The 23,504-nt window shown below is 37.7% G+C and overlaps 1 protein-coding gene across 2 annotated transcripts; it reads left to right on the top strand.

Moving 5' to 3' along the window:
- The first annotated feature begins 922 nt into the window (after window positions 1-922).
- On the top strand, window positions 923-14,171 carry LOC135472166 (ribose-phosphate pyrophosphokinase 2). 2 transcript variants are annotated; one of them, XM_064751533.1, is made up of 8 exons: window positions 923-1,123; window positions 3,111-3,294; window positions 3,515-3,613; window positions 4,490-4,614; window positions 6,593-6,766; window positions 7,252-7,411; window positions 8,063-8,160; window positions 11,005-11,113. In XM_064751533.1, exons 1-7 carry the CDS (start codon window positions 930-932, stop codon window positions 8,153-8,155), a joined length of 1,029 nt encoding a protein of 342 aa, XP_064607603.1. In that variant the 5' UTR covers window positions 923-929; the 3' UTR covers window positions 8,156-8,160; window positions 11,005-11,113. The 2 variants fall into 2 exon arrangements, with proteins under 2 accessions (XP_064607603.1, XP_064607602.1); XM_064751532.1 differs by lacking the exon at window positions 8,063-8,160 and having other exon boundaries at window positions 925-1,123; window positions 11,005-14,171.
- The last annotated feature ends 9,333 nt before the right edge of the window (window positions 14,172-23,504 follow it).

Below are 23,504 nucleotides of genomic sequence, written 5' to 3'. Positions count from 1 at the left end.
TTTGTTATTTTTGTCACTGTTTGGACCCGTACATTGCTTGTCTAAACTTCCAGCAGGACAAATCTCACCTGTGAAAGTAGAAAGCATCTCTGCCACACAAAGATTAACCGTTCACGATTCAAACATATGAAGTCTTACTCACTGTAAGCAAATATTTAATATTTTTAACCAAAAAAAAAAAATAATATCGGCATGATGCTAGTGCAAGAAATATTGAAAATTAAACTGAATTAAAAAAAAATGTTTGAAAGCTCTTTGCATGAATCCATTGATCATAGTTTATGTACTTTCTTTGTTCTTCTGTTTCTTTTTAGGATTTATTTTTGTAAAAATTCGTCTCGCAGTGTCCTTTATTGTTGATGGTTGGCGTATGACTGGATCTGTATTATGTGATTTAGCTTCCTGTCTGGGTCACATCTGGGAAGGTCTGCCAGCCTGTGGATTGTTATGGGTTTACACTGGGCACAGTACGGTTTCCTCCCACAATAACACTGCCCGCCATTGTATAAGTAAAGTATTCTTATCAAATAAATAAATAAATGTAGTGATTCAATCGTCTTTACACTGTATCTGCCATGGATTTCATTGTATTATTTTATTTCTTCTTTTTAGTAAAACTGAAATTTTATAGCTCATTTGTCAGCGGTTAAATTTTAATGACTACTAAATGTAACAGGGTTTGTAGATATTAGTAGGCAAAATTGTCTTACTTGCTTGGAGATTGTGTAATTGGGAAAGGTACGAGTTTAGTCAGTAAATGTTATTCTGTCGAACGACGTGTCATTATGATTTATAACAACAAAGAAACATATCATTTCTAACACAAGTGTCGCCAAGCATTAGCTGTGGGAGAGTAACATCCCTAAAAAGACGCTAAATGTTATGAATATGTTCCTCGTTGTTGCAAAAGATCAAAGGGCACATAACTCATGCAGTGCAACTCGAAACCAGCTGAAGGTATTAGCGGGAATAACCACGAGGGGAAAGAAAACAAAGTCAAAATGCCGAATATTAAGGTTTTCAGTGGGACCTCGCATCCCGATCTTGCCCAGAAAATTTGTGATCGCCTTGGTATAGAGCAAGGCAAAGTTGTCACCAAGAAATTCGCGAATGGAGAATGTAGGTGAGGTCATTCTTGTAACAAGTAACAACAACAACACTTCCATACATGTAAACAATTACCTTGGTTTACAATCAGTTCACACGTGTGTTTGTGTACAGAGGGAAGATCTCAGATACTGACAGTTCAACTAATTAATTTAGTCTCAGGGATTGAAGTGGAATGTTGCCACGATGTGGTCCTATTCATTCATTTTCATATATCTTCCGTAAATAAATAAATCTTCTGTGGCCTAATGGTTAGAACGTCCGCCTCGAAGTTGAGAGACTTCCCGCGTCGAGTCATACCAAAGACTTTAAAATGGTACTTATTGCTGCCTCACTTGACACTCTGCACTGAGAGCTTAGGAAACATGGCCGGTTGGCCTTGACCCTGGTGTCAGTATAATGAGACTGGGTGGTGTGTCATGTTTAGTGCCTTTGGCATGATACTTCAGGCAGCAGCACTTTGGCAGCATTGACTAACCCTACCACAAGAAGACAATGTACATGCACAATGTACACTGTAGAGGAACCGATTATTTGGGTTAGTCCTACATGGATGCCACCTCACACCGTTACCTGGTGTACGGTTCTCTGCTGAGAGCTGTCATGCAATGGAATACGTGTACAAATGTATTTTGGCTAAAAACAAATTTGACTGAGAAATATCTGTCATCAGCTTCCTGTGTCCATGTAATTCCAATTTAGTATGTCAGTTTACGCGCACATTTAGTGTCTGTACAGTCGGAACTCTCCTTCTATTGCAGAAGTGTTCTTTTCCCTTGTTTTTATATCGGCAACCTCCCGTTGAACACAGGAAACATATTCCACACGACGTTTCTGAAAACTACCATAATTTACTTCTATACCTTTTTGGTAGCACTGTGTATGAGTCCGGCATATTGGGAGACAGGATTTGTTTGAGTTGTTATCACATTAGGAGTTCGCACAAAACCATCACTGGCTTGATAAACAAAATGTTTTATGATTTCTTGTGTATAGTTTTGCCCAGATGTGATTTACATGTCGCCAGCGACAAATAAGATAATTGTTTTGCGTTTTTGCCAGCAAAAATCATGTGATTGATGGGTAGACACATGGAAATTTCGAATCCTGTAATTGTAAATGGCTTGTTTTTGCTGGTAGGCTTATTTTGCAAGTTTGGATTTGCGGCATGCTAAGTTCTGATACAGCTTTGTACATGGAGAGCCTTGCAGTTTATACACAGATATTTGACATGACACTCCAGATGCGTAAAGGTATTTGGTAGTCAGGCTTAATCTCCACAGAGTTTTCTCCCATTTGTCACAATGATAATAAAACAATCTACCTGTTGCAAAGTGCAGGTACTAAAATTATTATGAGTAAAACTGAGGACAACATGAACTGTGGGTGGTAGGAGCATAGACTAACTGCTCATTGAAGAGTGAGCTTGTTTATTACATTCTTGGGCTGTCAGTATAATTCCCTGACCATCCCTGATGCTCTCCTGTGTTGCTCAGTCAGTAACAACCACAACCAACGCAATGAATCCTGGGATACACTGTCTGAGTCCCAGGGCAAAACTTTAGGTCATTTACTATACCTAATGTCCCCACATCGTCATGTGACTGAAAAATTGTTCGGTACGACGTTAAACCCCAAGCACACATACATATATACTGGCCTAGTGTCGATGGAGTCTCGACACTAAGAGTGTTCATTTCATACTCAACAAAGGCCAGGCCGATTTTCTTTGTTATTAAATAAGTCTCATGCAATTAAAAGACATCAACCTAAATTCATCAACTCATTAACAGGGATTCACTGACATTAACTTGTTGGGCACTCAGTACCGAGAGATTACAGCAAGGAAACAGGACCTGCCGTAAGAACACACTGTATATGAACACACACCTGATGACTTGTCATTATACCAGTGAAAAATTGTTAAGTATGACATAAAAAACGGAGCACAGCATACATAATATAGTGTTACTTTGTACATGACGATCTGTTATCTTATGCAGCGTGGAGATCGGGGAATCTGTTCGTGGGGAGGACGTGTATATTGTACAGAGTGGCTGTAAGGAAGTGAACGACATGTTGATGGAACTGCTGATTATGATCAATGCCTGTAAGATTGCATCAGCCCTGAGAGTCACAGCCGTCATCCCATGTTTTCCCTACGCCAGGCAAGATAAGAAGGACAAGGTCATATCAGACATTCTTGATATTATGTCAAGATTCTTCAGATTAGTATTATTTGACATTTTCTGAAGCTCATGTGGGTCTTAAAATGACACTTTCTGAAGTTATAGTAAAACCAAAAAATTGAAATTGTTTTTGAGATTATCATGGTCCTGTATTGTTTTACTGTATTGTAGATGAATGTATACTTATTAGTTGACCTATTGAAAGTATACTGTTGTAGAGTCGGGCCCCCATATCTGCCAAACTGGTTGCGAACATGTTATCTACGGCTGGCGCTGATCACATTATCACAATGGACCTCCATGCTTCACAGATACAGGTAAACCTTTCAACAACAACGTCAGTGAAACCTTTGACTGCCCTTCCTTTTGACTTCTTCATTTATTTATTTATTTGATTGGTGTTTTAGGCTGTGTTGAAGAATATTTCACTTATATGAAGGCAGTCAGCATTATGGTGAGAGGAAACAGGGCATATCCCAGGGGCAAATCCACGACCATCTGTAGGTTACAGGCAGACCTTCCTTTGTATGGTCTTCCTTTTTTGAAAACATGTGAATTTGTGAAATATATTGTTTGACCACATAAAGGATTACCTTAAATAGCCAAAAATTTGGTCCATGACTAAGCTTCTCATTTGTCCAGGCTCTGTGAGTTGTTTTGATTTTAGAAAGGTGTTTTGAAGTTTGTTTGGAAGGTACGATGATATACCTGGGGAAACTGTAAGTCTCAGCACAAAAAGTAATACTTTATGACACTTGTTTGCCAACGAAAATGTACTTTTTCGGTTGAAATTTTAGAGTATATAAGTGAGCCTACATAACTGATAAAAAATATTTTGTTGTGGCCGAAGAGGTTAGTGTGCCTGTGTGGCGCAGTTCCCCGGAGCCTCTCACCAATGCTGTCCCTGTGAGTCAAGCTCATTCTGGTTTCCTCTTCGGCGGCACATGAGAATGTCTGCCAGCAACAAGTGGATTTGCCCAGGGGCTGCCGAGTTTCCTCCCACCATAATACTAGCTGCTATTGTTTAAGTGAAATGTTCTTGAGTACAGCGTTAAACACCAATCAATTTATTTATTTATTTGAATAAAAAAAAAATAAATAAATAAAAAAATACTTAGTTAAAAAGTGAGCAGTTACTCAGAGTAGCTGTTGTGAAGTAAGCTTGATTCAGGTATAAATTTCCTCTTCTGCAGGGTTTTTTCGACATTCCAGTGGATAACCTGTATGCTGAACCAGCTGTGTTAAAGTGGATCAAAGAAAACATTCCAGAATGGAGGAACAGCACGATTGTCTCCCCTGATGCAGGGGGCGCTAAAAGGTGCATCCTCATTGGACTATTCATAGTGATATTCATAATGATGATGTACTTTCCATGTAAATATTTTGTTGGTGTATTGTTTGGTTCAAAACTAAATATTGGCCTGTTTTCTGTCTTTCCTGCATCATAAAACCTGACGGATTTAACTGAGTGAATTAAAAAAAAAAATTGAATACTCTGTAAAACATGAGCATATAGTAATTATAGTTATTTATTAGATTCTTTTATCAGCTATGAAAATATAAATATTGACTGCTCTCATGAGCAGTGCTATGTCAAGTACACTTATATTTACCATAGAGCATGTGCATACCAGACCCCCCACTAGCACAAAGCCAAGGGGCGTAACAGCCCGCCCCTTTAAGAGCCCTATTAACCAGTGGCTCCTGTCCGTCCAGGCTGCAGTAATCCTACCTGCCTGTTGTCAGCTCTGCCTAGAACTGAAAATTTGCTGTCATAACATCTGTTTGTAATCAGGCATTGGTTTGGTTTACTGACTTTTTAAGTTCATCGAAGGATGTAGTTCACTGATACCTACGTTAAGCTGTCACGGTTAATTTTCTGTCTTCTCGCCACCATAAATTTATTATAAAATTAATTCATGCTTGGTGGTTAGGCGTCTAAAGTATCCATCATAGTTGTTTTATAGATATAATTAGAACGGTGTCACTCATTGGACAATCGTCTCAATTGCACCAATGGGTAAACAGTCAGATGATAAAACGCTCATAGGCTCATTGTTTGTTTAAATTAAAACTAGTATACACTGCAGATTACCACAAACAAATAAGGTTAGGCAAGTTAGAGTTTTTTTGATTTGTTGAGTTGTTTAAGCTGTTTTACAGCTGAAAGATCAGCTGCACCCAGTTAGACCAGTACTGGTTCTCTGTTTGTTTTAATTCACTTTATCGTTGCGAAAACATTTACACTTATAAATTATTGTTGGTTTCAAATCAGACACCTGATACAAAAATAATACTGGAATACGCAGTGTTGTGAAACAGGAATTTTTACTCCAGTGGATCATATATGCATTTTCTTCCATCTCCAAATCCATGAGGCATACTCAACATTTTCATGATTTTTATTAACTTTACATAGTGTTTTTATTAAACAATAATAAGTCTAGAAATATGAGTTTTCATATATTTTAGTAAAGAAAAATGTTAAAGGTCAAAGTACCCGTCTTGAATTCTAAAAGAGTTGCCTTTATTTTTATAACAAATTCTCAAGTTTGTATGGAGTATGCATACACACAGTCATATAACAGACAGGCATAATATTTTATTGAAAATTTCAAGCCAAAGTTATCTTAAATATTTAGTCACATACTACAACTAGCACCTGTAACTATTGTCTGTAATTTGAAATCAGCAGTAAAGCTCTTTTTTATTAGTTATTTTTCAAGGCTAAAGCCCCTGTAAGAATCAGTAGGTTTATAAATTATTTGTATGTACATTCAGGATAATCCCCTAAGGCAGGAAACACTTACTGTGAAGACACATTTTGCAAGTCTTCTGTTTTTTGGGACACTTTGTCTGCTCTTTTTAACGAGTATTCACTGCAGTTGCAAAGGGGATAATTATTTTCTGCACACATGGTTGATATGTCCAGGAAACAACATATAAATATGTTTACTTTTATGGAAAATTGAGAATTGCAATTTTCTGCTTTAATCACTTCCAATTAATATGTCTTGAGAATTAGAAGGATTACAGTATACAAATGCATAGTTGAGTGTTGAGTTGGCTAATTATCTTTTGAATATTTATTTGTCACATTCATTATTAAAGACGCAAGCAGAAAATGGTGCCCTTTAAAGTTATTGTTCGTGGTAAAAAGTGCCCCTTTTGGAAAACGCCACCCTGCCGCTTTTTGTTTGAAGCTAGGACTGCAACTGCAAACTCCGAATCATCTTCTTACTTGAAACTTCAGCTTGTGTGTCCAGACCATTTCAGACCTGTTATTTGTGTTCCAGGGTGACCTCCATAGCTGACAGGCTAAATGTTGATTTCGCTTTGATTCACAAGGAGAGGAAGAAAGCCAATGAAGTAGCGTCAATGGTTCTGGTAGGAGATGTCAAGGACAAGGTGGCCATTTTGGTAGACGACATGGCAGATACCTGTGGGACTGTCTGCCATGCTGCGGAGAAGTAAGCAATATAATACCTATTGTCTGATTAGCATTGTATGTCAAAGCTACAAATTGTCAGGGGTTTTCTTTTTTGGCCATTAGTAAAAAGACTGTTGTTACATGTCTACTTCTGTCAGTAAAACTATTTGTGTGAACCTGACCGCTGCTGCAGTTTGGTGTGGATACGAGCACACATGGAGGATACTTGGCACACTTTGTGAGGGGATTCCATAGGCTTCAAAATGTCTGGATTCCTGTGTAAAATCCACTTACAACGTATTCCTCTGTAGGGTACACTGTTGTGGAAGGGGGTGTGGGTATACATTTTCACATACTCCATTAAGTACACAGTATAAATAGTCTGACCATATAGGTACACATTGACAATTTAGTTGGCAGGAGTACACATTTGATCATACTCCTCTTGCTACATGTACATATAATGCCTGTTTTACAGCTACAGAGGAGCATTTGTATCCATTTCTGTTTTGTCTCATTCCGCAGACTGGTGGAGGCTGGAGCCCGGAAAGCTTACTCTGTCTGTACCCATGGAATCTTCTCTGGCCCTGCTGTCACTCGTATCAACAATTCCATCTTTGAGGCTGTGGTGGTAACTAACACCATTCCGCAGGAGGAAAGAATGAAACTCGCCCCCAAAATTCAGGTACTTTCATGTTAAACGCTGAAATAGTTTTTCTGTGTCAAAAATTGTTTTGAACTTCTTTTTGAAAGTTTGTGTTTTCATTTTCTTCTTCTACTGAGCTCTGATCTGATCTTATTTACTCTTGTCTGTATTCTGAAAGGAACTTTACTGCTTGTTGGCCAAAATTTTAAAGCTAAAGCACTATGGTGATGGATGATGCTCCCATGTGTCGGTTAGCACAGGTTAATATACACTGAAGACCGCTTGTCTTCCACAAGTACATACCATGTGGGAAAGTATGTAAGTAACTTGCCAAAGGTCAGTTGTTTAAACAAGGCACTCCTGTGTTTGCTACCCATAAAACTGACCTCCACCCTATAAGTGAAAGTTATAGGGTGTTGCATTAAGCAAAAATGAAATAGGTTAATAAAAATATTAATTTTTTATGTGTATGGGGAGGATAGCTATCATTGTTCATAAGTACGGGTATTGCTTCTTGTAATAAGGCCATTTTGGATATGTTTAGGTTTAATAAGCATACGTGAATTTAAGGAGGTTTTGACTGATTTACTTCAAGCATTTTATTGTTAAACCTGCACTGCTGTGTTGAATGTAAGGGACACAGTATTGTGGACTTACCAACCGACGAATGTGACTCTTTGGGTATTTCAGACAATTGACATATCTATGATATTGGCAGAGGCTGTGAGGAGAACACATAACGGAGAGTCCGTCTCTTACCTGTTTAGTCACGTCCCTATGTAGCCATGGTAAAATTTTCGCTCCTTGTTATCATGTTATGCACAAATATATGTAAAAGTGTACTGTTTTATTCTGCATTTACCCTGCTGCATGACACAAGAATTTAACACGTCTGTGGACAAACCTGGGTGACTTTAAAGTTCAACTAAGACCAAAGTAAATAATCAGGCTCATCCATTTCGCAGATGCTAGAAAATTTAATTGGAAAAAATGTTGGTATTCTCTCCTGTTTTGAACAAGAGTCAGAGGGATGAAATTTAATGTATAGGCTGATTTGCCCTGCACACACATGAAAAATATGTGGCTGTCGAGAAATTTCATTTCCCAAGAAATTTAATTGTAATGCACAGTGATATCTGTATTTTTCTTGTTTTGATAAAAATGCTTTTCCTGGACACATTCAAACCATGATTTCAAGTTGAAAAACATTGTAGTTGTACTTCAGGTAGACATTTTTGCACCCAGAGTTTGATCTCACTCTTATATCTTCATTTCCCTTATATGTTAGTGTGGACAATTTTCACGTAACCAATATACATCCACCAAGGAAAGTTACACGAAACTTCATGTACCACCGCTTACAAAGGTAAAATCCTAATGGTGATGGGTGTTTGTCCTTACCTAATGGGCTGGAACACTCAGCCTTTCCTGCCTGCAAAAGCCGGCTCTCGGATCTGTCAAAACACACCTGTTCCATTGGAATGGTTCTGCACTACCTTTTATGCTTTAGAATTACAACCGTACAGAAACAGTAATGTATTACGGAAATGAACAAAAGAATACACTGCTCAGGCAGACTTGTTCTTGACCTGCAATGTTCCACAGTAGGTGTATATATTTGCACTCAGATTTTAAAATTTGAAAGAGAACTGCAAAAGATTCTAACTTATTAATCCCTTTTTTTTCAAGGTGTTATGTTTGATAAATGCAAAAAGTTTTCTTCACCCAAATATAATACATGTGTATAACAGTTTCATGCATATTGCTTTCTAAAATATTGTAAGTTATCTCCCTTCCCTCTTTGAATGTCATGATTTTTAATCATTCACCTGGTGGTTGACGCTCAGCTGTCACAATAACTTTGAACTTTTATCAGTTGTGAACCACAAAGAAGTCAAAACAGATGGTCTATGTACAAAAATTAGGGGACGATTTGTATATTTTTGCTTTAATTTTTTGTATACCAAGTGCAATATTGGTATTTGAAAGAAATGGTCCAACAGTCTTTGTGAAGAAACATTAAATTGCTGGTCTTATACAGGGTGTGGTGTTGTCATTATGCTCTGCTTTCAAATTGTTTCACGCTTAAACCTAACCTCAAATACTTATTGTATATAAAATTAATAACTATAAGGAAGTAAATTATCAGTAAACATGTTTCTAAAAATGACAACAGACTATTGCCCCTTGGCAACGTGACATTGGTATAGCAGAGTCCGTCTGCAAATTTGAACATGGGGTAAAGGGTGGTATACAGAATATGGAATGTTAAGAATATTTAGTAATTAAATAAATGTTCTGAACACTGGGATGTACACTCTGTTGTCGTTATGCCAGGACTGCTTATAAAGTTGACTTACAATAAAGTAAATCAATCACAATGAAATAAGATAAGTTTGTAAGTGGATGCCAGCCTCTTCCCTCCTGTGAGTAAGTATTGAGGTAACATTTCTGTTCCCTTGTTAAGCAACCTTCTATTTGTAACTTGTACTAACCCCCCATCTTAGAAATCTAATGAGGTCATTTAATCCAAGGTTTCCTAACTTCTTCCTCATGTTATACCTGTATATGTTGTGTTAATGGTTCATGGTAGATATATTATTGTTGTTTTGAAATAATCAGATTTAAATACCCTAATTCCTCAACATTTTCACATATGAAAGAGCTACTTTCAGTGCAATTTATGCATTTATTTAATTTTGGAGACAAAACTACATTGGCAGCCAATTTCAGGGCTTCACAAAAAGTATAATTATATAAGTCTACACAAAATAATGTCCTCAGAATTTGCTGGAGTGAACACCTTACAAACATGTGGAATGGTTAAAAATTACAGCGGTCAGACTTTAATGAGTGCTGTTCTGTTTGATTGGTTATGCATCTTCACTGATTCTGTTGAGTGAGTTTTATATGATATAATTCGGTTAGTTAGCATCATTAATTCACAGCATGAATCAGCATGTTTGGAGGATGCTGTTTGTCTTCATTTATTAGTGTGCAGTGAAGACATGATATGCTGGTCATTTTTTTTTTTTAAATTTTATTGAGTGTTTATCTTGCAATGGGATGGACTTCTGACTCGAGTCAGATAACACGGTGAGACATATGGGTTCATGTAGCAAGTTGTTTGATGCTGAGCATGTGGTGGAGGGGGGTGGGGTGGGGTGGGGTTGGATAGGCCAAAAACTGATTGACCTGGTGTTAGTGTATGGTGATTTTATGGTTAAGTTGAGACTGAGAAAAACAAGAAGCTGTTTCAAGTGTTGATGAATTTCTTCTAAACAGTCCTATTTTATTCACTGTTGAAAGAAAATTGATGTAGTAAGAGAAGCTTGTTCAGGTAAGATGGTTCAGGTAAGTTCTGAGTGTATAAATAAAATATATCAAGACAGCTTCCATATTTGCCTTTAAGCTGTAAGTTATTATACAGGGCTGCTATCCAGGGAGGTCTGGTTGTCTCTTCTTGGATCTGCATGGCTTCCACCACCCATAAACCAGACTGCTGTCACATAAGTGAGACATGGATAAGAATGTTGCCAAAGAATGTTGTAAGATGAAGGATTAGTAAAACCAAAGTGTGATATCACATTATATATCAATGTAATTAACAATGATTTTCTTGCTTTTTTCAGTCGATTGACATTTCTATCATGTTGGCTGAGGCGATCCGAAGAACCCACAATGGCGAGTCCGTGTCCTACCTTTTCAGTCATGTCCCTCTTTAACCTCCCAGAATGCACCCCTTTGCCGTTGTATGGGTCAGAGCCAGGGAAGGCTAAGTGAACTCAAATGTTTGATATTTTCCTGACAAATTTTCTTTAACCAAGAATATATTGCCAGTTTGGGATCTCAGAGCATGCCTAGGCAGAAATTCTTCATCTCATTGTTGTTTTTCATTCATAGTTTATAGTTAATTGAATAGAATGAAGCCATACTTTTGATTTTTGGGTTATGTTTGTGCTTGATTTGTTTACATCAATTTTGAAATGAATTTTATTTTCACGCAATTCCAACTTGTGGAAGTTGTTTATAGAATAATTAAAGAGCCTGTTTCACAGGGCTGCATTCTTTTTATCTAAACAGTATTGTTCTTGTTACCAAATTTGATTAAAATTGGATTCCTAGTGGAAAGAATATCAAATATGGACTTATGTTGAACAAATCATGGTATGTAATCTAACCATGTTGAAAGTACATGTATGTGGCTATACCATCATGGAAGTTCCCTTTCTTTGCCTTCCAGAAGCCATATGGATTCCTCCAGGTCATGCACATCAGACATTAGAAATGGGTTTGACCATGTTGGAATTGTCCTAGATTGGCTTGGGCATGTTAGATTTGGTCTGGTATTACTAGCTCTGCTGTGTTGGATTTGGTGTAAAGAACCTAAAGCCCAACCTTGCAGGAAGTGTCCAATTTATGGCATGACCAGCTGGATATTAAGTCCTACACAATGCTTTACCATTTTGGTCCCATATTGCCCAACCATGCTGAATACACAGTATGCCCTAAAGATGGCCCGTTTATGTTGGGTGTCTTTATTGGGCTGTATCATGTTGTGTATATAATATATTCTTGCTCGAATGGACATGTAAATGAAACTGGGCAACTTTATGAAATCCTGCTTATATATTTTAAGTTATGGGCATCCATGGCTGAGGTAGTTATCACGCCAGCGGGGCGCAGTGACCTCTTTTCAATGAGATAGCTGTGAGTTCAAGTCCAGCTCATGCTGGCTTCCTCTCCATCCTTACATGGGAAGATCATTTCCTCCCATCATAATGCTGGCCACAGTCGCATAAGTGAAGTATTTGGGGTAAAACAGTAATGAAGTAAATATTAAACATTTATTTGAAGTTAAGGGTAGTGTTTCTTCAAATGTCTGTAATGATAAAAAATAAAATTATGATGGTGATGTTATCATGTGAAAACTGTTGTCATATTTGCTATGAAATCCTTGTACAGCCAAACTGAAGGCATTGGAGTGTGTGGAAAGGAACCCTCTACCCCTTTTACAGTTCTACTAGAACAAGTATTGTTATCATTTCCATTTGAATTTCAGTTACTGGTGCAAAATGCATATATAATCTACTTTTTGTGGGCGAAAAAAAAAATGGTGTGTGTGTACAACAGTGTTTGCCAGTATTCTGCCAAACCTGAAATCTACTTATAAAAAAAGTTATTTCACATACATGTATTTGTACTTAATAACAGGTTTGAGCCAAGTGCGTGTGGGAAGTACTTTTATTGATGAAAGCAATTTCTGTTCAGTGCAATCATAGATAACTGTAAGAGAATATATTGTGTGTATCAGCATTTCTGACTATTTACACCTCATTAGCATGGTGAGATGTGTTCAAGTGAATCTGATTTGCCACCGTTAAGTGATCTGTCAACAATTGGGTGTCAACACTGCCATGATATGTCATTTACTTTTTCACAAAGCAGTTGATTGTTATGAAATAGACCTTTGTGCCATTGTGTTTACTCCTGAGTAAACAAATACTTTGAAAGTTTGGATCTCAAACAGGGCATTTTAACTTGCACATTCAGGAATTAAAACATGGCTAAGGTTGTTAAACTGAACAAGAAAACAATGAGATTTACTCAAGTAAAATTGATTTTTTTAACAAAATTGATATGATCAGATGTACAGCACATGTAGATACCAGTAAGTGATGAAATCTTTGGAATTATGTATTCAGACTTAATTCCCGATTTTTTTAGAGAAGGGATGCTGAGTCTACCTATAAATTGAATGCAGTTGTCTTGAATGATTTATGAAACATAACCTCTCTTGTAATCTTTATTTATTTCCTTGCAGACCCTAATTTTTAGAAGTCCAAGTGAGTTTATCTTGTCTTTTTGAGGTAAAAACATGGCTTTAAAAATAAGTAACACCAATTGTTGACACCTTATAGTTTGAGTAATGAGCTAATCCAATGTCGTCAAAACAATTAGTTATTGTAATTAGTTGTGCGCAATCAGTTATTCTTAACTGAGAACGTCACATAGTTCACAACTAACAACAGAAATTATGAGCAATGTATGGACAAGATATGTATGCCTGAAAGGTGAAGAAGAACTAAACTGTTCAACTTTTGTATTCATTTCTGGATAATCAGCTTAAATACTGAACCTTTGTAATCACAGGTTCATAGGTATGTTTCATAAATCCTTTAATTTTGGCATGGATAAAATCTGAATAAAATTGTTTGGGGCATTTGTTTTGTGTACATTGCTTGTTTCTGCTCTGTTGTAGAGTCTTTGGTTTTTTGTAGTAGTGATTGGTGGAATTACAGCATAGATCAGGATTCTCATACAGGACCAACCTAAATCAACTTGAACTTCAAGTCTAAAACATTTAAATGAAGTATTTTAAGTAATGTCTAGTTAAGATTTTTATGTATTACTATAGACATTTCTCAGTGTAATGTTTTATTGATTCTGGATAGGTGTTACTTTAGTATTAAAGTGTATATCTTAATCTTTGCCCAAAATACATTATCCACCAGTGAAAGATGATTGTACATTTGAATGCCAATTGAATGTCAATTCTGAGATAATTAGTTGTGGCATTTTTAGGGGAAAATGGTCACTTTTTTTTCATTTGAAGGTACCTCAATGCCAGTAGTTGACTTTTATAATGACTTTGATTACATATTCCAATCTCACCAGTAATGGTTTTGCTAAATATTGTTACAGAGGATTCTTAATCTCCCAGTTTTGTTTTTACTGAAGACCAATTTTTGTTTTTCCTTGATTGCTTAACTGTAATGGCAGCTTTAGAAAAAAAAAAGAGAGAAAAAACAAAAATAAAGTTGAAAGAAAATTCAAATTACATTGTCTTATGCTGTTTTTTGATATTCTGGACCACTGTTGTTATGAAACAGTCGGCCAACCTAGGGGTGAGTTAATTTTCTCCATTGGTTTGCTCCTTCCATGAAATTAACCACCATCACGTGAATGTAAAATATTAAAAAGGCCATAGTGCAAAGTACCATGGAGGTAGAATAGATGGTTGTACGAATCATTTTAATCATGGGACATTTAAGTGACCAGTTCACCAGTCCATGGACACATAACTTATTTATAGCAACTGGCTGACAAATTTAGTTAGGTTATAGACTGCATACAAAGATACTGGAGCCAGTGTCAGAATGTCAGAACTGTTCAAATCCAGCATAAATAATATCACACTTACACGACTTAATCTTACTGAAATGTCTTGGTACGAAGGAACCAAAACACGTCATTTAGTGCCAGAAAGAATTGTACTTATTATTTCAAGATACTTTTGTAACTAGTTTAATGGTGTAATGAATGTAATCTTTTGGTAAGAACGTGATTTATTTATTTGATTCATGTAGAACACTGAATGTTTCAAACAATTGTTTCGGGTCGTGTCATAACAAAGACTAGATGTGGTATTTGTTGCTGCCTTGCTCGACTCTCGGCACTCAGAGGTTAGAGCAGGGAAACTGAAGTGGTTGACCCGGTGTTATTATAATGTGACTGGATGCGGTGTCATATCTGGTGTCTTTGACATGATACTTCTGTGGCAGCAGCACTTTGGTGGCATGGACTCGCTGTGCCTCAAGAAGACGCATTATATGCATGTAAACACACCTAATGAATCCTCGTTGTCATATGACTAAATAATTGTTGAGTATGACACTAAACCTCAAGGATTCATTCATTCCTTCAAACAATTTTTTTCTGGACACTCTTGTTTCCTCCACTCAGAAGCCTGACTGCTGTACGTAAAACATCCTGCCATCAAATTAAACACCTATCAAGCACAAGGTGCACTATTTATACTTGGAGCTTTTGGAACAATTTTTCAGTCATAGGACAAAAAGGAACCATAAGGTGTATGTACATAGGCGGTGTCTTGTGGCAGGACGAGTCCATGCCGTCAGTGTGCTGCAGTATTATGCTGAAGACACCAGAAATGATTTTTTTTTTTTTTTTTTTGATTGGTGTTTTACGCCGTACTCAAGAATATTTCACTTATACGATGGCGACCAGCATTATGGTGGGTGGAAACCGGGCAGATCCCGGGGGAAACCCACGACCATCCGCAGGTTGCTGGCAGACCTTCCCACGTACGGCCGGAGAGGAAGGCAGCATGAGCTGGTCTTGAACTCACAGCGACCGCATTGGTGAGAGGCTTCTGGGTCATTACGCTGCGCTAGCGCGCTAACCGACTGAGCCACGGAGGCCCCCCAGAAATGACACCCCACCCAGTCACACCTTATAACTCGCCAACCAGTCCTATTTCTTTGATCTAAGCTCTCAGTGCTGGTCGTAAAGTGAGGCAGAAACAAGTACTATTTTTACAATGTTTGGTATGGTTAGGTTTAATCCCAGGCCTCCTGACTTAAAGATGGACACTCTAAGCATCATGCCACTGAAGCAGTCCCCACTATTTTCATTCCCTTTTTGGGAGGTTTGGTGCCTTGTTTAGTCTGTCAAATCGCAACAGTATCCTACAACCCAAACATGGGGATGTCCTGACAAAAAGTCTTAGCATCAATGCGGATAGCTCACCTTTGTCTCTACTATCCCCGGCATTCAACACTGTGATATGAAGTGTTATAGACTCAGCAGTAAACAGTGTAGTGAGAGTTCTGCTGACACAAGAGTGCACAATCTAGTTCCTGAAAATTCACACATCAGGGAGAATGCAAATAAGAAAATAACATAGGAAAATAAAATTACTAAAGCATTGATCTTTCTTGGCGTCATTTGATAAATCGCTGTCTCTATGGTTAGGCAGTTTGAGTGGAACAGTTCTGAATAGAGACGAATGCTCACCTTAATCACTAGAGAGCACATTGTAGGTCATAACTGCGTATACTGAAGTTTGGAATTTCATTCCAAACAAGATACATCAAGTGTATCTTGTCAGGGGTGATATAGCAATGAAACTGAATGACAGAATCCATCTTTATGATGTCCTACGTTCAGGCTGCACCATCTCCTTGTATACTTGTAGGTCAAACTAAATGTCAACAAACTTTAGACGGTGCTGCCTCACAGGAATGACATGTTAAAGGCCAAACTTGATGCCTCTCCCTAACACAGACATTAGGGCAGCCAGTATGTACATGTAGCAATATCTCATAACAAATGCACTCATACTGCCAATCAAGGTACATGCAGGAGCCCAAATATCTTGGTTCTTCCAATGCTCACTGAGCACCAAGGCTATATATTTCACTGCCCTATCACAAAAATAAAATCACAAGACAAAGATAGGATTATACACAAACTACTGGATTACAGTTTATTTTTTTGTTTTTTTCTACCCGTTTTCGAACACATGACAGCTTTATGATTGTAACATACACAGTCACTAAAACAAACAGAACAGTAACCTGGTCTAACACTACTTGCACGTTTTACCATTTTCTAGATGGGTGTAAAATTTCACCTGACTAAGTAATTCTGAAAAGAATCTAAGAGGACTCCATGAACAAACAAAAATACACAGTATGAGGTAAATCAAAAACCTCATTGTGATTATGTGCAAGGCTCTGGAATGTCATTAGGAAACTTCCATACAGTATACATTTGATGTGATATGATAAGAAAATGACTCTGGATCTTCCATATATAAAACAGAGCTGAGAATGGCTAAGAAAAATACATGCAGTTGAAAATCAACATTACTAAAAACTATGTCACAACTTGAGCATGGACTCTGGGATATAAAACAACAGAACATACAGGCATGATGCTTAACATATATCGCGTTCAAGAAACATGTGTTGAAAGGTCTTGACTGAGGACTCAACACCCATCTCCAAGTTCTCATGAAATAAAACTTTAGTACCATGATATAATATGTAATGTAAATAAGCATATATTGTAAATATACATGCTTGAATGTAATTAGTTCATACAGGTTAACTGATATACATGAAATTAAAATAATTTGGCACTTCAGGGTCTGTCAATGTTCTACAATCAAATATTTGAAAACATTCCCTTTATGTACAGGTAATACACGGAACAAGAAAGCGAAATAATCCATATACTTGCACAAACAATTTCAGAACTTAACATTTCAATTTCTAAAATTCATGCATTTATTTGTTTTCTATGTGTGCGTAACGACAAATACTACAATGTAATATTAGGCCTACATATTGATTTTCTACAAGTACTGGATATGTGTCATTGAATCTGAGGTTAACAAAGAAACCAGTTATTATAAATTAATTCCTATGATGACAGTTTTAAAATCATAATGTTACACAAACTAGTGTTTGTCGGAAAATTTAGCAGTATACACGGACTAATCTTTTATATGTTAAGTTGAAAATCGGCATTGGTGAACAAGAGAAAAGCATCAATTCTAAAAGTCTCGACAACATAAATGGATGTTCAAAACTTGATCTACAATCCCACTTACATCTGTGGTAGTCAGTACCATTCGCCATATTCCAAGGCTACTGGTATATTAGTACAGAATATTAGGGTATATAAACAAACTGGTTTGTGTTCATCAGAACCTTGGTAGATCACAATACACCCGCCAGGGGCTGGGACTACATACTCCTTTTTGATGATGTAGACCGAGAATGATCCTGATGGTGCAATGATGACTAGACTGAAGGTTGAACCTGAACCTGATGGCTCATCAGACAGCAGGTACCAGTGGGCAGTGAGTTTAAAGCCTGGGTTTAAAGCCATGAGTTTAAAGCTCATGAGAGGAACTTGCTGAGTTATCAACCACAAGAGGCAGGCAGCTGAGCTCTTTTCTTTGTGCGGCGAAGTTTTAGTGAGATTTTCATCCCACAAAGCCGTGAGGAAAGTATCCGTCGCGTTTGATATTTTCTGCCTTGAGAGTTCAAATTCTCACCGTGTGCAGACACTCTGCGCTGACAGCTGAGCTTGAAATCTCAGCCGGCCAATAAAAATAGCTTATTAAAGGATGTGACTGTTAGCAGTATGGCCGCCATCGAAGACCTCGTGAATGAAGTGGATAGTCGAGGGTCACACGGCATATTAGAGCGAAAATCTGCAGAGACAAATGTGCCCGTGTGCGGTGAAGCAAGTGGAGAGTAAGTTACTGCACTGACCACCTCTCATGGTTGATACCTCAGCAAATTCCCTTCGTGTGCGCCAGGCTTAAAGGTAGAGGTGGCAGAGTTCCCACAGAGATGTAGCAGTAGAGAGTTCCCATGGAGGTGTAGCAGTACAGAGTTCCCATGAAAGTGTAGCAGTAGAGAGTTCCCATGGAGGTGTGGCAGAAGAAAGTCGTTATACAATTCCCTGCCCCAGAGATTACACCCTCTTCATCAGGTCAGTCAGTAGACCTCAATACACTCAGCTGGGAAATCCTCCTGGCCTCTTTCAACTTCATCACAACCTAATTAGCAGATATGAAAAAGAGATCTGAGGTAAGTCTACCAGTACAAAATCAGTAATTCCTTTGACTGGTATACTTCATTGCTTCCAAGCTGGCCAATTCATGTATGCATTTCTAGCTCCATCATCAATTCCAGTTTTTTTCTCATTTATTGACTTTACCTAGAAATTCGGCCTTAACTAAAACAGTCTACAGGTCTTGCAGCCTTGCAGATTATGAAATACCTGGCAAACTTCAAGTTACTGGAAAGCCGACAAGATCTGGATTTGAACTCTCATGCAGCTGAGGTCTCTTAGAGATGCCAGTGAGTTGAATCTAAGCCTTTTAAGGCAGTTATGTCAGGTAATGCCCTATGTTAACAACTGATATGACTGAGATAAGCAATCGAGGGGAGTGTATAACCCCTATGACCTTCAGTGGCTGAGGTAAACTTACTATGTTGACAGTGAACACCGTAGTAACCACTGGCTGTACAGTCACACTTGTAAGACCTCTCCCCACGCCTCCACGTCTGGATGCACAGGCCGTGTTTACAGTGGTTCTGATGGCAGGGGTCACTGTTACCTACACAATTCAACAGATATTGAAAATTTATTTTAATTACTTATTTATTTGGTTCATGTTTTATACCATACTCAAGAATATTTCACATATAATACAATAGCAGCCAGAGTTATTGTTATTGGTGGGAGGAAACAGGATAGTAGACCCCAGGGGAAATCCATGACCAACCACAGGTTGCTGGAAGACTGGAGAGGAAGCCAGCATAAGCTGCAGATATGGAAGACATGGGGCAACAACACACATATAAGTTAAAACAACCCTGAAACACTGAACACTCATCATGTCGCTACAATTCTTTACTATCAAAATCCAGTTAGTAGACCACCACCCATTTCCTTCCCCATCCAGATATGAAATGACATAATTCCCACAACATGGCAAGCGGATCATAAGCAAGGGTTTTCTTGAATTTGGTCCCACAAACATGCTATATGCTTATATAAACAAAATGGTTACCCCTTAGATTCTGCCACTTATATAATATATCCCCCCTCTCCCTGATATCTGACTGGGGGTACTGAATTCATTCAATGGCAATAACAAACCTTTTTTGTCCTTCTCACACTCATCACGATCTTTATATGGAAAAGTGTTTGTGCATCCTTTTGTTTCTCCGCACAAGCATTCCCCTTTGCTTAGTTTACACCCCTCAAAATATGTCACACAGTTGTCAGATTCTGAAATGGCTGAAAACAAAACACAACAAATTTATGTATTGATCAGTTTTTGCACGAATTTTGTTCCAGGGCAAACTGGAGAGCACTATCAACACAAATTAAGCCCACTTAATACCCTCATTAATCCACTTATCAACACTAAATACCCCATGCAGATGTCAAGTACCAGCATTATTCATTTCCTTTCCCAGGCGTTGAATCATAAATCTGGGTCATCATTAAATTTGTGTTAGTGTTTGATATTAATATATATGTTCCCTGCAGCATATAACCAGGCCAACCAAGTCCATAGTAACAGATGAGACATTTATGCCTAGAGTAACAGATTCTTTTCATATGCCTGTCTGTTGTATGTATGTATTTATTTATTTGACAGGTGTTTTATGCTGTACACAAAAATATTTCACTTATACCACGGCAACCAGCATTATGGTGGGAGTAAATTGGGCAGAGCCTGGGGGAACTATCAACCATCCGCAGGTTGCTGACAGACCTTCCCACCTGTTTGTTAATTTGTAAACCTGAAATTCAATATAGTTAGTCATTCATCTAAGTGGATAATCTATATTTTATTTGAATTATGTTTAATACCAAGCATTTGTTCAATAATGTAGGCCTATTACCTACCATTATACAACAGTGGTCTGTTTATAAGAAACTACAGTGCTAGAGGTAAGCCACTGACCTTATGCAGGTTTTGCTCTGATTTACTTGGTAACACCCTCAGGGGTTAAGTTTTGCCACTTTTTTTTTCATTTTCACATTCTGATTCTCCATTTCATTATCTTGTGAAGAGGAAAGATAAGAGGTTAAGAGATATTTTTTCCTATCCTGGAAAAAAGTATATACTTATAACTTGTGAACCAAGGCAGTCAATTCTCAGTTAAACACACTGATTAACTCACCGAGGGTCAGGGACCACTCGCTGTGAACAGACATGCCTCTCATAAATGTTTATTGCCTCCTGCTCCCATTTGTCTATAAACTGTGCACCACTGCATTTAAGCATACCTCTGCAAATGCAGTAAACCCGAAGATAAACATCTGGCTCAAGCTCCACTGCTATGTTTTGCTTTGCTTTCATGATGGTACACCTACTCTAGGAAAAGGTTGAATTCCACCCCATCACTCACCCACTCTTCCGCACTAAAGAATATATTCAGAGCATGAGTTTGATGGAGCACTCAAAGCATTTCAGTGCGATGTCACCAACTGTCAGGTTAAAGCATAGTGTTATAGTAGGGTAGCCCTAGAATTGTGCTAACTTAATGTGCAAAACTTAACTGTTGCATACGTACATTTAGTCCAATCTTTTTTTTCCAAACTATTGAAATACTTAATACTAAATAAATAAATGACTCCTGACGCATTATAGATAACTAACACTGAAAATAAAAAGTTACAATATGTGAATCCATGACATGATTAAATATGTTGCAAAAGTTATACATGTAATGATAATCTGATAATCCTTGTGTCGATGTTGACAGTAAGCTGTCAGTCAGAGAATGGAAAAGTAAGCATACAGATATAAAACAAATAATCTACTTCGCTTAAATTGGACTACACCCGGGACACAGGTGGCAGCAACATCCGAAAGCTGTTTATACCTAATATCAGAAGTCCATTACTTATGCTAATATATACAACAAGGTACATAACTTTAATGCCTGGGATGAAAGACCCAACTTTACATAACTGGAAATAACACAAGGAAAAACAGCCTCAATCTCAACCAAACAACACTGGCTCGAAAGCTGACATATTAAGCTTTACAATGGCCTATGAATCGGCAAACAAACATGCTTTTAACTTGCCTCCATCACTGTAATTCCATCACTGATAAAAGTTTTGCTCTGTTGTGCGCTTACGAAGTAAAAAACAGAGAAAACTGCATAACTTCCGTAGACCATAACCAGTTAAGGTACTTCAAAGTTTCTTATTAAAACAACATTTCACTTGGTCGACGGCAGAAATATGGTGGTTATAACGGCTTGCATACCTCACGTGAGCTGAAAAGTTTAATATGTTGATAGTCTTTACCCTGTTACTGGATTTGTGTAACAAACAAAAAACCTGCAAACTTACTGGCTTCCAGCTTCATGTAGCCAAGTGAAAGCATGTTTGCTTGTCGATTCATACACCAATGTAAAGCCTAACGTGTCATTTTTCGAACGAAAGTTGTTTGGTTGAGATTGAACTATTTTTCCATGTTTTATGTTCAGTTAAGTAAAGTTAGGTCTTTTAAGTGCCTTGTTATTTATTTTGGTATAAATAGCGTTCAGATGATTTTGCCATCTATGACCTGGGATAAACACAGGCGCCTATCTTAATCCCAGGTTTTAGACACTGTCAGTCTGAATCTGCTTTTTGCTCTCAACAAATTACAAAAAAATGAGGGCACCCCAGTGCAACCAATCTTCGTGTCTAGTACTGCATGCAGGCATAGAGTAATTCTACCCCATGTTGGAGGCCACTGGACCCACTAGCCTAGATTATTGTACATCATTATGTGTGAATCTTCAGATCTTCAGTTCAGCTATGTACATGTACATAGATCTAGTCATATAAACTACATCAAGTCCTGTAAACCATCTTACCTATAACGACTGCCATCGACAATAAACACAATGCCGCCTTCATTTTGCTTTTGTTGTAAATTTGGAATTCTCGGCTTTTCGCAATGCAACTTTTCAACTTTATCTGAAGTTGTAGCAATCCCTATGTGACCTACTGAACTTTCGTGACATTAATTCAACGACTGTCCACAAGAGGGCGCTCACAAAATTCACTCGTACCTTTTACAATTAATTTGTATGTAATGTCAACAAGGTACCGGTCATCTCCCATGCCGTTTTGTTGTTGTTGTTGTTGTGAGGGGAAAGTCAAACAAGTATTCATTCAAGATGATCCGATTACAACCGAAGGGTGAGAGAATTTCTCCCGATGAAGAGAAAAAAATGGCCAGACTTGCCACAAAGACGACATTTCTGATGTTTGCCGCCACATGCACTGTAATAAGACTGTGTAGGTTATCGGTTGGTTTCTTTGAAAGCTATCCCGTTTCTTATCTGCTGTAGTTTGTCGTATCATATAAAGCACCATATCGCATAAACATTTTTTGCTCAACTAACGACAGATGAAAGTACAATATCAGGCAGTTGTCTTGCTGCGAATTTTCGAGGAGAATAGGACATAGTTTAATTAATTTAAAGGTTTATGTCCACAGTGTTTTTAAGGTTATCCTTATGCGGCATTTGTCAGAAAATATACACATCTCTGTTTGACTGTCTTTGCCCGCATTCTACATAGCTCTCGAGGACAGCAAGCGTTGTTACTTATATATTTTCCTGAATTGTCATATCATGTCATGAATACAAGATGATATTTCATTGCAAACTCTTTATCATATCAAAATGCTTTATATGGGTTGTAATTGCGTTTCCAGGACGTTGATTATGTTTATTTTAGCAGTCTATTCCAGTCAAAATTTGTTTTTGCAGTGCCG

Source organism: Liolophura sinensis, chromosome 8 (assembly GCF_032854445.1).
Source record: "Liolophura sinensis isolate JHLJ2023 chromosome 8, CUHK_Ljap_v2, whole genome shotgun sequence".
Lineage (NCBI taxonomy): Eukaryota > Metazoa > Mollusca > Polyplacophora > Chitonida > Chitonidae > Liolophura > Liolophura sinensis.
This window is presented reverse-complemented; position numbering and strand designations above follow the sequence as displayed.